Source organism: Heliangelus exortis, chromosome Z (assembly GCF_036169615.1).
Source record: "Heliangelus exortis chromosome Z, bHelExo1.hap1, whole genome shotgun sequence".
Classification (NCBI taxonomy): Eukaryota; Metazoa; Chordata; class Aves; order Apodiformes; family Trochilidae; genus Heliangelus; species Heliangelus exortis.
Window position 1 is genome coordinate 65270635 of NC_092454.1, and position 14108 is coordinate 65284742.

Consider the following 14108-nt stretch of genomic DNA (forward strand, 5'->3'; position numbering starts at 1 on the left):
TGTGATGGACACAGTGAGAGCAGGGACAGGCTGCTACAAGATGGCACCATGGGATGGTGCCCTCCTGTTGTCCCTGTGCCCAGGGTCCTAAACAAGGACCAGGCATTCTGCAGGGAAATTAATACTTGCCCACACCAGCTTTGCTCCCAGACACACAATCATAGAATCACAGAATGTGTTGGGTTAGAAGGGACTTAACTAGGACCTTCTAGTCCAGCCCTCCTGCATTGACCAGGGATATCTTTCACTAGACCAGATTGCTCAGAATCACAGAATAGTGATGGTTGAAAAGGACCTCTGAGGTCACTGAGTCCAATCATACACACACTCAACAATCAAAAAAGCAACCTCCCTACAATCTTGTCCACTAGAGCATTCCCCTGAAGTGCCACATCTGAACAGTTCTTAAATACCTCCGGGGGTGATGACTTGTTCCAGTGCCCAACCACTCTTTCAGTAAAGAAATTCTTCCTAATATACAATCTAAACCTCCCATGCTGCAACTTCATACCATTTCCTCTGGTCCTGTCATTATTTGCCTTTGTAAAAAGTCCCTCCCAAGATTTTCTGTAGCCCCTTCAGATACTGGAAGGCTGCTATAAAGTCTCCCCAGAATCTTCTCCTCTCCATGCTGAACAACCCCAACTCTTTCATTCTGTCTTCATAGGAGAGGTGCTCCAGCCCTCTGATCATTTTTGTGACCCTCCTCTACACTTGCTCCAACAGGACCATGTCCTTCTTGGACATCAATAGCTTATGCAGCTATTGCCTTGTGAATACATGGAGTTGTGCATTTTTCCCTTTCATTAGGAATTCAGAGGGCTGTGTGGGCATTTCATGCAGCAGTGTCATGCAAATGGTCACTTCTGCACATGTCTTTGTATTGGAATGGTAGTAGAATGTGTGGAAAAAGGCCAGTAAATTATGTAGCATCAAAGCACTGATTTTTATCAATGAGGGGAGACTGTGGAGCATTATTCAATGGTGCCACAGCCTCACCATGAAAAAAAAATAACTTGGAATATTCTCTGATCCCTAACTTCCGTGATGTGGTACAGCTTGCAATGCACACCACGCATCTGCCAGTTGTTTAAAACAAAATAGCTGAAAATGCAGATTATATGTTACACAGGTATGAACAGCTCCACTAACAGGAAGAATTAATAGGAAGGCAGGACTCACAGGGATTATCCACTTTTCTCTTAGCTTGACATTTGAGCCAAGTAGGCAGTTGATAAAGCCTGTATCATACGTGCTTTCCTTTGGTGCCTCTTGAGCGGGCAAGTTAGCATCACCATCACCACCATCCCCAGGAAACAGCATAGTAGATCTGTAAAGGATTTGACGTTGTTGTTTGTAAGAGAGTTTTTAACAGTCTTCAAATTAACAGACTCATTCTTTACTAAGGCAGTGGTCACAGATCACAAGGGAGAAAAAGAAAAGAACCAAGAGGACAGGATCATTCATCCCTATTTGGCCAGAAGCGAGTGTGTTGTTCTCGGACAGACTCAGCATTAGATGGCAGATGCTTGCACAAATATTTCTGCTGTAGTAGACATCCAGCAGCCCAGGGGCTGAAACAGGTACATCCATCTCTTGAATTTTCTCCACAACAAAGGAGAGATGTGTTGAGCAAGCAGAATGTACAGGACAGAGAAAGAACTACAAACTGCTGTTACTGTAATCTTTCTTAGTGGATAAAGTCAGTGTCAGACTGACTGGTCCTAGTGAATCTAGGAAAACTAGTCAACTCTGCTGTTCTGCTGTTTTTTGGACAGGGACATACCATGTGGTACATTCACCTGATATGGCACCTCAGTTACTCTCAAGTTTACTCAGCTTCCAGTGCTGATGTTACAGGAATCATCCCAAAGGCTGAAATGTGCACTAGCGTCCTTGTCAGCAGTCTGAGAGGAAAGGTAGACAAGGAGTTACCAACTTTGTGGCATATCATTATTGTTCCCTCAGAAAGATGGGAGATGTTTTCCAACCTCTTCTCACTCCTCCTGGAACAGAGCAAAATTCCATCTACTGTTGCAACACTTACAGAAGTTGTCTTTGCCAGGCGCCTGCCTGGGAGGACTAATCTGGATATGAAGATGTTCTTTTTCACATTTGCTTGCAGATTGAAAGAGAATGGAAGTGGCAGAAATAAAAGCCATTACAAGCAGATCCACATGTAGTGGAAGCCTGAAATAATAGCAGAGGCCACATGCAGCTTAGATTTTTGTGTCAACATGGAAAATTACTAACTTCAAAGAGACAGATGCCAACAAAAAATGTTAATTAATAGAAGTACTAGAGGGTTGTAACTTGTAATGGACCTTGCAACTGGAGTTCAGAAATCTGCCAGCTCTGCATCAGTTTTCTAACACTGCTTCAAAAAAAAAAGAGGCCCAGTATCTCTGGTAGTTCCCACATGAGCAAACACAAAGATATTGTCACTGGTGCTTTGGGCTTTTTTCATTTTTTTACTTGGTCCTTGGCTACATAGAAGCTATTACAGCATTGTAATTCCCAGCACAGTGTGTGGGTAGGCATCCCTCCTCCCCTCCAGCTGACAGTTTCAGCCTGTGAGCAATCCATGGGTCGTAATTTTCTATCAAGGAATTCAGGCTTGAAGTTATTACACAGTTGTCACTGGTAAAATGTAAGCATCCACTAATTAAAAGGTTGAAAATCATTGCTGTAAGATGAGAGAGATGGAGCAGTGCAGTGCATTGAGTTACATCTGATAATCAAGGTGCCTCATTCTGTTACTTATTTGATTTCCTACACAGGAAAAAGTTGCACTGCTTATAGCATTGATGTCTCTGTTGCCATTAGGAGAACTGTACTGCTGCAACTACACATGGAGAGCTGGAGAAATCTGGCTTCTTTATATGCATGAGCTCTTTGACAATGTGGTAGAGAATACAGAAGCTGTTCAAGGACCATTACATATGGAGGAAGCTAAAACAGTTCTAACCATGTGTCAGTACATTTAGAGGTCATGCTGCTCTGACCAAACTTCTTTTCCTGGAACAGGTACCTTAGAACGATGAAAAGTCCTCTGTTGTGTGACAGTGCCTTTCAAACTTACAAACCTATTCCTAGTCCCAATTTAATTACTCAGATGGTAATATAATGCAGTTACTTTGTGAAATGGACTTGTGGGAAGCTCTGTAGGGACTGCTCTGATTTCTACACAGCCCAAGCTTCAAATGCCTGTTTGTGGCAGTAACCCCTCATTGCCCCTATGGTGTTCTGCAGCCTGTTGCACAATGCTGACTGGACTGACAATTCCTGAGACAAAGCCATGTTCTTTATCTGACTGCCCTCCAAACAGACCATGGCTTTTCTGCGCTGCAGGTGCTCCGGAAAAAATTATTTCAGACGCAGATTGCGAAGTCAGGTATGAGAGGAGGGAGAGAAAACTCTTTGAAGAGGCACAGCTTAGAAAGATCACTAGCTTTCGTATTTATCCTAACAATTTACAATATCTAGTTACTTGGCATAGTGAAAATATTCACTTGGAATTATTTTACTATTAAGTGGAAGTCCAGTATAGGTTATTTTTCTCACTATCTCCAAGTGAAGTATTTGCTTATTGCAGATCCCTCTATTCCTATGCTTTGCTTTGTTTTTTAATATTTTCATTGAAAGTATATTATTTGCTTCATCCAGTCACTGGGCAACTAAAAGGTTACACAGTCAGCCAGACCCACACCATCTATTAAAAACATAAACGTAATTAAGAGACTGTAAGAGCCTTTACTGTCTGATACACTATTCCTCTTTCTACAGAACTGGGTATGCTACATAGGTAAGAAGGTGAAACTTAAGCCATGTAATTTGGGTAAAATAGTGCAGTACAGATGCTTAACAGAGCACTTCTAGAGACTGAGGCTTTTGCTGATTCCTGAAGAGGTGGCACTGCTAACTCATATCAGTGCTGATAGGAGATACCTACTCCTGCAAAACAGAACTTTTAGCTGCCATCACATTTGGATCAGATGGGCTCTGATTAATTGATGTCTCCATCTTCTTAGTTGGTAGGACAGGCTTTTCTGAGGGGGTGTTTAACACTTCCCTTACAACTTGAAGACTACAGTGTGAAAATGTAAATCCTTCTTAAGATATTACTGTTGTGGTTTCAGCACAGGAAATTTCAGGAGCTTGGAAAAAATTCCCAGAGACATACTGTGAGAGGCTTGTCAAAGTAACTGTTAAAGTAAAATTATCAGCTAACAACACAAATCCAGTATTTTTCAGAAGCCTGTAGTTCTGCTAGTGTTTGAAGCTGGGTTACTTTAAGAAAACACAATGTAAGTAACGAGATACATGCTTAATTTCTTTATGTCAGGTGAAAAGACTAGAGGTAAGTAATCTAAACTGTGTGAAGAGTGGTTTAGTAAGTGAATGATGGATTAGTAAGATGTGTGTATTTGGCCACAAATAAGGGAAACACAAAAAAATTCTTGGCCACTGTACCTGCACAAGCTTCTAAGGCCCCACCCTAATCAGGATACTTCAGGAAACCGAACCAGTAGTAGAGGGCTTGATCTGCTTCTAGAAAGGTAGAAGTGGCTCATGAAATTTGATAAATCTTGTGATTTCTTGCAATTTGTCATAATTATAATATTCCTCTTCTGCTGCAGCAGGACTAAAGTTCCCATCTCCAAAGGAAAGCAGCCTGGCTTCTGTCACAAGGAAAGACATGCACCCATCCATGGGAAAAACAGACAGGAATGCAGTTAAATATTTCTGATATTACCAATAACCCAGCAGAGAGCAAGGACACGATTTTAATAAATTCTTCTAGCAGTAACTTAAGAGTCCCTACACATTGCTAATGTGTCTGTTGCCATGGCACTCGTGCTATGACTGATGGATGCTCTAGTGTGTCTATTACAACACTTACTATCTCATTACCTTAGCTCAAAAAAGCACACCGGAGATTTTTTTTTTTTTTTTTTTTTTTTTGCGTAGCAGTTGGTCACTAGAGAGAGGGGGACATCGAAATCTGATTTAAATGGGTGAAACTGTGAGCCACAGCTCGTATTTAGAGCTGGAGACGCTCAGGAAGGTTTGTGTTGCTCTGCTTGTGAAATTGTGACAGTTTCCGTGCATGAACTGAGACCTACTGAGTCTTTCTTGAAACAAATAAGCTGAGCAAGGCTATCAGTGGGTTTCCCATTGACTATCAGATGGGGAACACCTCGTGCAAAATACCGGCTTGATTTCTTTCAGAGGAAGTAAAAATGTAGCCTTTTATGTTATCATTTGTATGCAAGAATAATTTTCCAATTATCAGTCATGCATATTAGCAGCATTGTAGGATACATTATCAGTGCTGTGTGGGAAAGCTGATAAGCTGAAAGAATTCACCTATTTATATATAAATACCAGCAGTACTTGGGAGTTTCTAAGTTCATTCATGTGGATTTGCATAATGCTTCATATGAGTAAAAAAATACACAGTAAAAGGGGATTTTTGTAGTACTTGTCTTACAGGACATAGAGATTGTATGCCTACAGAGTACATGAGAATTTTTTACAACCTCTTCTTTTTCTCCCTCAATTTCTTGTTCCTCAATTAAAAACTCTGGAGAGTCTTCAGCAAAAGCTGATCAAAAAGCTTTGCCTCCCACTGTGCCTTTATACATTAATCTGGTTTTTACAGCTTTATGTTTCATTTTCCCAAATGAAGCTGACCTCTTGCTTTCTCACTTGAAAATCAGGGACCTCTTTTCTGTGACTAACAGTAAATAATTAACTTTTTAAAAAAATTAAAAAATAGGTATCTTCTGATTGTTTTTAGGGGAACTGGGGAGTGCTGTGCAATGTGTGAAAAGAGTGTATGCAGTCTGGGACTTCAGTCCCCGTGTCTGGTATTGTAATAATTTTGGCTTGGATGTGCAGTGGTCTCTGAGTTGTGCTGTCAGTCTCAAGGTGAAGGGGAGGACCTCTCTATACATCCCAGGAGCCCTGGGATTAGTGGGATAGAATTGTACTGCTTACTTAGAAGATTTGCTGTCTTTATGCTCAGGACACAATGTTACACTAATGCCTCTTTAACATCTCCATCAAACAATTACTATTTGCCCAAAGAGAATTGCAAGATTTGCTTCATAGTCTTGGGCATTTAGGAAAGCAACTTTCTGACTGAGAACTGCCACAACTTAAGAGGAGCAAGGGTGTTCAGTGATGGGAAGGGCTGCAAGGACAGCATTGGTGTGGGCTTGTAGGGCCATGCAGGGTGTATGGGTTTGGCAAGGGGCAGGTGTTAAATGGTACAGAATTAATCCATTTCAAAATCTGGCTTTGTTGTCAAGCAGGAGTTTTCAAATGGTGCTGAATCACACATGTTGCCTGAACACTACCATGAATGAGCTTCTGCAGAATAAGGATTTAAGTACATATCATTGAGTTTTTTCATGTGCATATTATTGACTAATCCAGAAAAATCTGGTCCATAAGAAAGGTTAATCTTGGCAGTGCCAAAAGCTTCATTGTAAGGGCAGTCACTTTATCTCCTCAGCTTTTGTCCTCTCTCTGTGAAATAGTGATAAGAGCATTTTCTTATCTTACAGTGGAGTAGTGATGATAAATATTAAGGATTATGGCATCATCAAATGGAGGCCATTAAGCAACCAGTCCTGTTACTGGTTGCTTTTCTAAAGTGAATTATCGAACATTTTTAATTTTTCCCAAGTAAACTCAAGGAAAGAAGTTGATAAGGATTAAGAATGTCCCTTTTAAACTGCATCTGTTTTCTGAAGTATCTGGTTGCTTTGTGTCTTTATCTTAAGTGATCCAGCCTGCTCCTTTTACTTCTTCCTTCAGTGATGGCAAACTGGAAAAAGAAACTGACCACACCTACAAAAATCAGGGATTTGTGCATTTGTTATTTTAGGTCCTAGAATTAGAAACAGAAAAATTTTAGGAGACTGAAATTGATTAGGGCATCTGTGACCAGTATACCAAAACAAATGCTTGGTATTTTTTAGGTACCCACTCACGTTTGTGCTTAAATATAAAGAAATATTCAGTGTATAATTAATGCATCAGGCAGAGTCCTGCTCCATAGGTGTTTCTACAAGTCTGCAAAAATGCATCAGGAGCCAATTCCTTACGGATATTTGCACCAGCACTGATCCTTAGAGGGGCTGCATGGGTCACCCTCACCCACTCCAGATGATGTTCCCTCCACTGGCCCAGTCTGATGCCCAGAGGTGTGGCCCCTGAACTTCTGACCCTGAGCACTCCTATTCCAGGGTGGCCACAAGATTATGCTGATGTTGTTTCTTAATCTCATCACCAAGGGAAACTTCACTCCCTTGCAAGGAGTCCTTCTGCCTTTGGCATCCCTGCTTCCAGCCAGTTTTGTCCTTTCCTTCTTGTAGCTGAACCTTCTTGCCCTCTGCATTAGGACATTTCTCTATCACAAAGTAACACTGCTGGGCAATTACAATTAGAATTTCTTCTGTAGAAGCAAAAAAAAAAGCTCACTTATGATGCAATAAATACCTTCAAAATAGTCATCAAGTCATCAATAAGGGAAAAAAAAAGATAAAACTTCTCCACAATTCTGTTTGCCCTCTGCTGAGAAGGTGCTTAGATCAGTGAGTACAGAACACAGAATCATAAAAAGGTTTGCATTGCAAGGGGCCTTAAAGATCATCTAGTTCCAAGCATGAGGCACAGGAACACACTACACAGATGTGGCCATGTCTCCACTGACTGCATCTGCAGCAAGAATTTTGTTTGTACTGGTCTTAACAGCTGGACTGTCCTTTCTCTACTTGGCATAATCTTTTGTAATGATGCTCATGGTAGCATCTGTTGAGCTGGAGGTCTGCTGTCTGGTTTTGCTGTTTCCTGAGTTAGTGGGCATCACCTACAGTGTTTTCATTATTCAGATCTCTTTTTGCAAATAAGTTTTTTCTTTCTTAAAAGAAGAAAACACAGAAACTGAGGTGTTACTGGGGTTGAGTTTATTACCGCTGTGCCGCAGCAATGAATGACTGACACCCAGGAGCCCTTTTGATCATCAGCATTTTATTCATGAAACATCTCTATTTTTATACTTGTCATTATCTTGTCCACAAGTACAGGCATAGTTCTAGTTCGTGTTCCTTCATAATTGATTATTATGAGCTGATCATACATACTTGTTGCTGGCTGATAGGCTACGATTGCTTTGTTTACTCAAAGCAGAGCCTTCTCTAACTAGCTAATGCAATCTTCCTAACAAGCAAAATATGTGCTACATTTTTTTGCCAAGGTCTTGTTATGGCTGTTATCTACATTCCTCTTACCCAAAGTCCCCAGCTGCTTTGCCTCAAGGGTAAAGCACTAGTGCATCTAAGCCAAAGTCTTCAGAACTTAAAAGACTATCTGCTACACTGCAGTATCCATGCTGCTATAGGATAGTACTGACATAAATCAGATTAGAGCTGTATTTTGTGTCTATGAGGACTTCCATGCAGCACTGAGGCAGCACTTGGCACCCACATGGAATGTCAAAGTTACTTGTGTAACCAGTAGCTAGAGAACATATTTAGAATAAATTAATTTTTAAAAAAAACACATTTTTTTAAAAGTTTTTTTTTCCATTTGACACCCAAATAAGATACAAGTTCAGTACAGACTTTCTTCTTTACCCAATAACAAGGGGAAAAAAAAAAAAAAGTTTGAATTGTGCCATGTTCTGCCCTCCCTTGTGTATGCCATAAATACTTCCATACCCAGGCATCCTGTAATCTTTAACATGTTCGGTGACAGTGTCATTGCCTTCCTCTGGTGTTACTTTATAAAACTGTCCAGGAGCTGTCCAGGAAATCTACAGCTGCTCAAGGAGTTACATTCAGGTCTTCTAAGTCTTTAATTATAGGACTGTGCTTGTTTATAGGGATCCCACATACTCATCCAGGGTGCTGTAAAGGTTTCTGGAGAATATACAAATAACAGCATCCTGGTTTATGCTTGTAAAAAAAAAAACATCTTTTGGTGCAGAAATGGGGTCTTGAAAATGTCATACACAGACTAAATCTTTTGAGTTTCCAGTCAGGTCCAGTTGTCTCCAAGGATGTCCTTGTCCCCAGGACATAGGAGAAGTTAGTGCGGGAAGGAATGGAAGGGAGCAACTGCCCTGTACTTACCATACAGGATTATCTTATCTGCAGTTTATTGTGGGCATTCAGGGTTCTGAGTCTTAAAGTTACTGAATTGTCAGAAGGAAGCCCAGACACTTTTTATGCTTATGTATTACATTCATGCTATAAATCAGGACGAGAGAAGGAGGAGATACTCACATTTTGGGGAATAATTATATAGGTTCCTACTAGATGTAGCTTCTAAAAAGGGTCTATGAGCTTTGTATATATAAATTTCACTTGCTACCATAATTTTTTATATTTGAATCTGTAGAGCTAACTGGTTGAGCTAAGACTGTTAAACAATTCAGGCTGTATTTTCCAGGGGTGGAATTAATCTGTGGTCTCCAAAATCTGAGTGCAAAACAAGGTTGCCATTATTGAAGGTAAGAAATAGGGCAGTGTGCAGAAGCTCTCAACTTTGGCTTCACTTTGCCCTGCTTAAATCTATCTTACAGGTTGCTCAGGGAGGTTGTAGATCCTACATCCTGGGAGATATTCAGATTCCTCCTGGTCGTGGTCCTGGGCAATGAAATTACAGTGTCCAGACTTAGCAGAGGGGTTGGGCCAGGTGACTTCCAGAGGTCCCTTCCAGCCTCAACCACTCTGCCATTCTGTGTTCCCCTTTCAGCAGTGATTTCTCTGATTTCATGGGTTTTTTGGTTTGTTTGTTTTTTTTTTAATTTAGTCCAACACCCACTCAAACATTTTGAGATTATTGTCTGCCTTGTGTGCCACAATATCTATGCAAAGTTAGACCAGAGGACTGCTCACATAGCTTGTAAATGTATCTTTGAGATGGAGGTGCCACAATTATTTTAAAGGTCTGTTTATATATTAATCTCACAGCAACACAGTTTTGCATGCAGAAATCTTGGAGGGGAAAAAAAAAAAAGCCACTTTAGAGTTTGTTGGTTCATTTATTATTGTTGTTGTTGTTGTTGTTTTTATGGTTATTATTATTATTTATGGTATGGCAAGATAACTTGTCTATGTTGCAGCTCTGATGATAGTAGCAGGAGGCACTGGTCTCTATAGAGAAGATTCTGACTTACATCCTGTAACTGTTGTGATGTCCAAATCAGTATTGCTGGGTTTGTAAATTATGAGGATCATGATGTGAGATTTCCTTTGGGGTCTGGCAGAGAGGGAGCAAGAATTAGTATATCCACTTAATTTCAAGAGGTGAGATGAGTCATTACATTTGTGGGACTGATTTGAGACGTGTTGTTGCAGCAGTGTGGAAAGCTGACAGAGACACTGGCAATAGCTCATGTGCAGTGGCTATAAATTTAAAAAGTTGATAGCTGAGATTTTTCAGCAAGCCCATTGAATGGGCAGTTAACTTCCAGAAAAGAGACAAGTTTGGATTGAGTATGGATCTTTGTCCTTACACATACAGAGTCTTTTTTTGAGGCAATCGTGATGGGGTGGGAAGGCAGGGATTTTTAAGTGGACTTTTAAGGCTGTACCCGTACGCAAAGGTGAGCAGCAGGAGGCAAATTTCCCCCTGCATGGGTCTTTGCCTGGCTCCCAGCAGGATCCTCTTGATGAGCATCGGGTGCTTGTTCCCCAGCTGCAGTGGGGAGGCATTTTGGCTTGAGCTGCCTTTATCCTCTGTAATAACCCGTTCCACGTCGCTCCTGCCGTGTGCAGGTTTCGTCTCCTGACTGCTGCAGCGTTGCCCCTGGCCCTGACCATTGATGGGTGCTGCCCTCGACTCTCACAGGCCCTTTGGAAAAGCGGCTGTCAGAGCTCCCGTCCCTCTACGAGCCACGTTGCAAACCCACTCCTATCCGAGGCGTTCATTAGCATCCTTTGCCAGGAGGTTTATATAACAGATGTTGAGAAGCGGAGGCGCAGCCACACACAGGCGCGCCCGGCAGCACCGCGCGGTTGTAGGGGCAGCGGTGGAGGGGGGAATGTTCGGCGGGACGAGGGTAGCTTGGAGGCACATCTGCATCTGTTAAAAAAAAAAAAAACAAAACAAGACAAAAAGAGGCAATCAACTAACGGCTCTGTGTGACCATGCTGTATTTTCAGCTTGTTATCATGGCTGGGACTGTTCTGCTCGCCTATTACTTCGAGTACACTGACACTTTTGAGGTGCACATCCAAGGTTTCTTCTGTCAAGATGGCAATTTGATGAAACCCTACCCGGGAACAGAGGATGAGAGCTTTATTTCACCCCTTGTGCTCTACTGTGTGCTGGCTTCTACTCCGACAGCTATCGTAAGTATAAGAAATTATTTGACCACTCCAGGACTGCTCCCTAAGCAATAGTAATAGTTCCATAATATCTTTGTCCTCTCTTTCTCTCTTTACAGATGTAATTGATTTACTCTTAGATTTGTCTCTGTTTTGCCTTAGCGTAATATGATCTTCATCAGTTATCACCAGAAGTAATTATTCTGAGGTAATCACAGTGCACAACAGGGGTAGAGCTTGTTAAGCTTTTCACAATAGCTTGCTCACGTCAGTGATTAGCTGTAAATTGCCCGGGCTCCAGAGCAACGCTAATGAAAAGGTGATGTATTGCTGGAAATAAGCAAACAGGTTAAAGCTCAAGTAACTTAAGACATGCAGCATCAGGTTTATTTGCTGCCATGCTTAAAAGGACTGCTGAGGAGCTTTAAAAGGCTTAGATGAGCAGAGATGCTCAGTACAAAGAAAACTATGAATGCTATTTCCCCTGTATTTATACTCGCTATTTTGGCAGCCACACCCACTTAACTGTTGGGTTTTTTACCTGATTTTCTTTACTATCCAACTCGTAAGCTGCAGTATAGATTTTGAGCAGATGAAAATACTCAATTAGCTGAGTACATGCAATTCCGAACAGATTCTTACAGTCACTGATAAGCAAAACTTCGGTCTTTTTCCATTTTTTTCTGCAGTAAGTTGCAAACTTCACAAATAGCCAGTTTTGCTGCACTTGTAATTACACTGATAAATGCTAATCAGACTGGGTCTTTGTGTACTCTGTTATTTTACTTCTTTCTCTTTCTTTCTTTCTCTTTAGTATTTCCTTCTTATATTAACTTTGTTCTGCATCCCTTTTTGAAAGCTTAGTAAAGGTATTCATTATGTCTTTAATTGTAAAAGGTGAATGCCACACCACAGCCTATTTTAATTTTTGGTCTTCAGCAATTGTAATGCATGAAACATTGTGACAGAGAAAGATTGTGAGAAATGTGAAAGGGATCATCAGAAGAGGCTCTTGCTTTTCATACAGGACACTTTCTGAAAATGAGTAGGCGTTTTCAATTGGATTACATGGGGAAATTATGAAAATCCTGTACGGGATCAGTATTATTTTCTGTACTGAAACTTAGTTGAATGTTAAGACTTTGATTTTACTTTGTACTGCATTGGTAGATGATTTACAAAGGAAAACATAAGCTTCCTCCAGATAAACAAAATTACATTGTTTAGGGAAGTATCTTTCACAGGCAGTGTTTGTAGGAAGATTCTGGAGTGCCGCTGCTGGACCTGGATGCTGTAACAATGAAGTTAGTAGGTTTGTCCCTCAGTTCAGTGATACAGCATTGGGTGAGCAAGTGGTGGTTAGAATGTTGATCGTTATTTGGATATTAGAATGTTTAAATCTGTTTAAATCCTTGCTCCGGCAAAATTTGCTGCAAACCTTTCAGATTTTGGCTCTAGTAGATCAGCATTTTCTTTCTTTTCAGTGGTCCAAGAGGTTTTTCCTACTTATTCTTATTTATGAACAGCTAAATTGGGAGTCTTCTTCAGGAGGTGAATGGTGGTGATTTCGTAGTTTTCATAGCCGATGGGAGTGAAGGACTGTTAGGAATGTCAAATAAAGTTTCTGGGTACAGAAACCTTCAGCTTAGTGCTGTATGGAGCTCACATTGCCTCATGCAATGTAAGCTGTGCAGAGGTGCTAGCCTGAGTCCAGAAGTACAGTAATTGCCCTGGATGATTTGGTCCACTGCTTTTATCCATATAAACTACCAAAATCATGCTTCTTGGGCCATTACAGTGCCTATACTGCTGCAGCTAGAGAAGATGAGGCCAGGGGACAGCACATGGCTTGTTGCACCATGCTGCATTGTGGTTTCTGCATACAGCCTCAGGGAGACAACAGGTCAAACCTCGGAAATAGTTTTCCTCCCTTTTTAATGTAGTATGTGTTGATACATTATTTAATGCTTTATTTGCATTATTTGCATTACTGTATTGTATTATTAAGACATTCATTAATTATTTAGTGTAGTATTAATATATTGTTTAATTATTTAATCTATTATTAATGCATTATTTAATTATTTAATGTATTATTTGGGCTAATCCTCAACTAGGCCAAATGTCAGATGAATCTTTTTCTGTCGCCCTGACAGATGCTCAGCAATATGTTATATATGTTATTCCAGTTAATTTCTCATTCTCATCTTTTTCTGAGGGACTTTCCTCTCCTTGAAGGCTAATTTCAGACTTCAGCTTCAGCTGGTAGCTGACTGCTGGCTCAATTTTGGCAACAGTCACTAATGCCAGGGTAGTAAATAAAACAGAAAGTGGTCTCAGAGTCTCCCTAACCTCCGGATTCCCTTGTACTGCTGGTTAGACCACTAGGAATGTGAGCATTCTCAGCATCATCTGGTACCTGAGTGGGTGCTGCCTGTCCCTTGGACTGTCACAGTCTGGGAAGAGGTGCTTGGTCCACTTGAATGTCCTGGTGATTTTAATGAAAGGAGCAAGTGAAACAGTGGCTAATTTATACTGTGGTGATCATATAGAAACAAACAAAAAAATGAAACAAAACAAAAAACCCCAAAACAATTAAACACACCACTCCCTCCCCCCAAAACAAACAAACAAACAAACAAAAAAACCCAAGAGAACCTCCCAAAAACAAAAGAACCTGGAAAGCAGAGCTGTGAGAGGGAACTTTGTGTGCAGTGACCACGAGCTGAGTTGTATCTTCACTCTCTACACTTTGCTCTC

At 40.8% G+C, this 14108-nt stretch overlaps 1 protein-coding gene across 3 annotated transcripts in view; it reads left to right on the plus strand.

The window, feature by feature from the left end:
• PLPPR1 (phospholipid phosphatase related 1) overlaps positions 1 to 14108 on the plus strand; it is a 152971-nt gene that overhangs the window by 110796 nt on the left and 28067 nt on the right. For all 3 annotated transcript variants that reach the window (XM_071730822.1, XM_071730821.1, XM_071730823.1), the window contains one exon: positions 11184 to 11372. In XM_071730822.1, coding sequence (XP_071586923.1) covers positions 11184 to 11372 — 189 coding nt within the window. The remainder of the gene's footprint in view (positions 1 to 11183; positions 11373 to 14108) is intronic.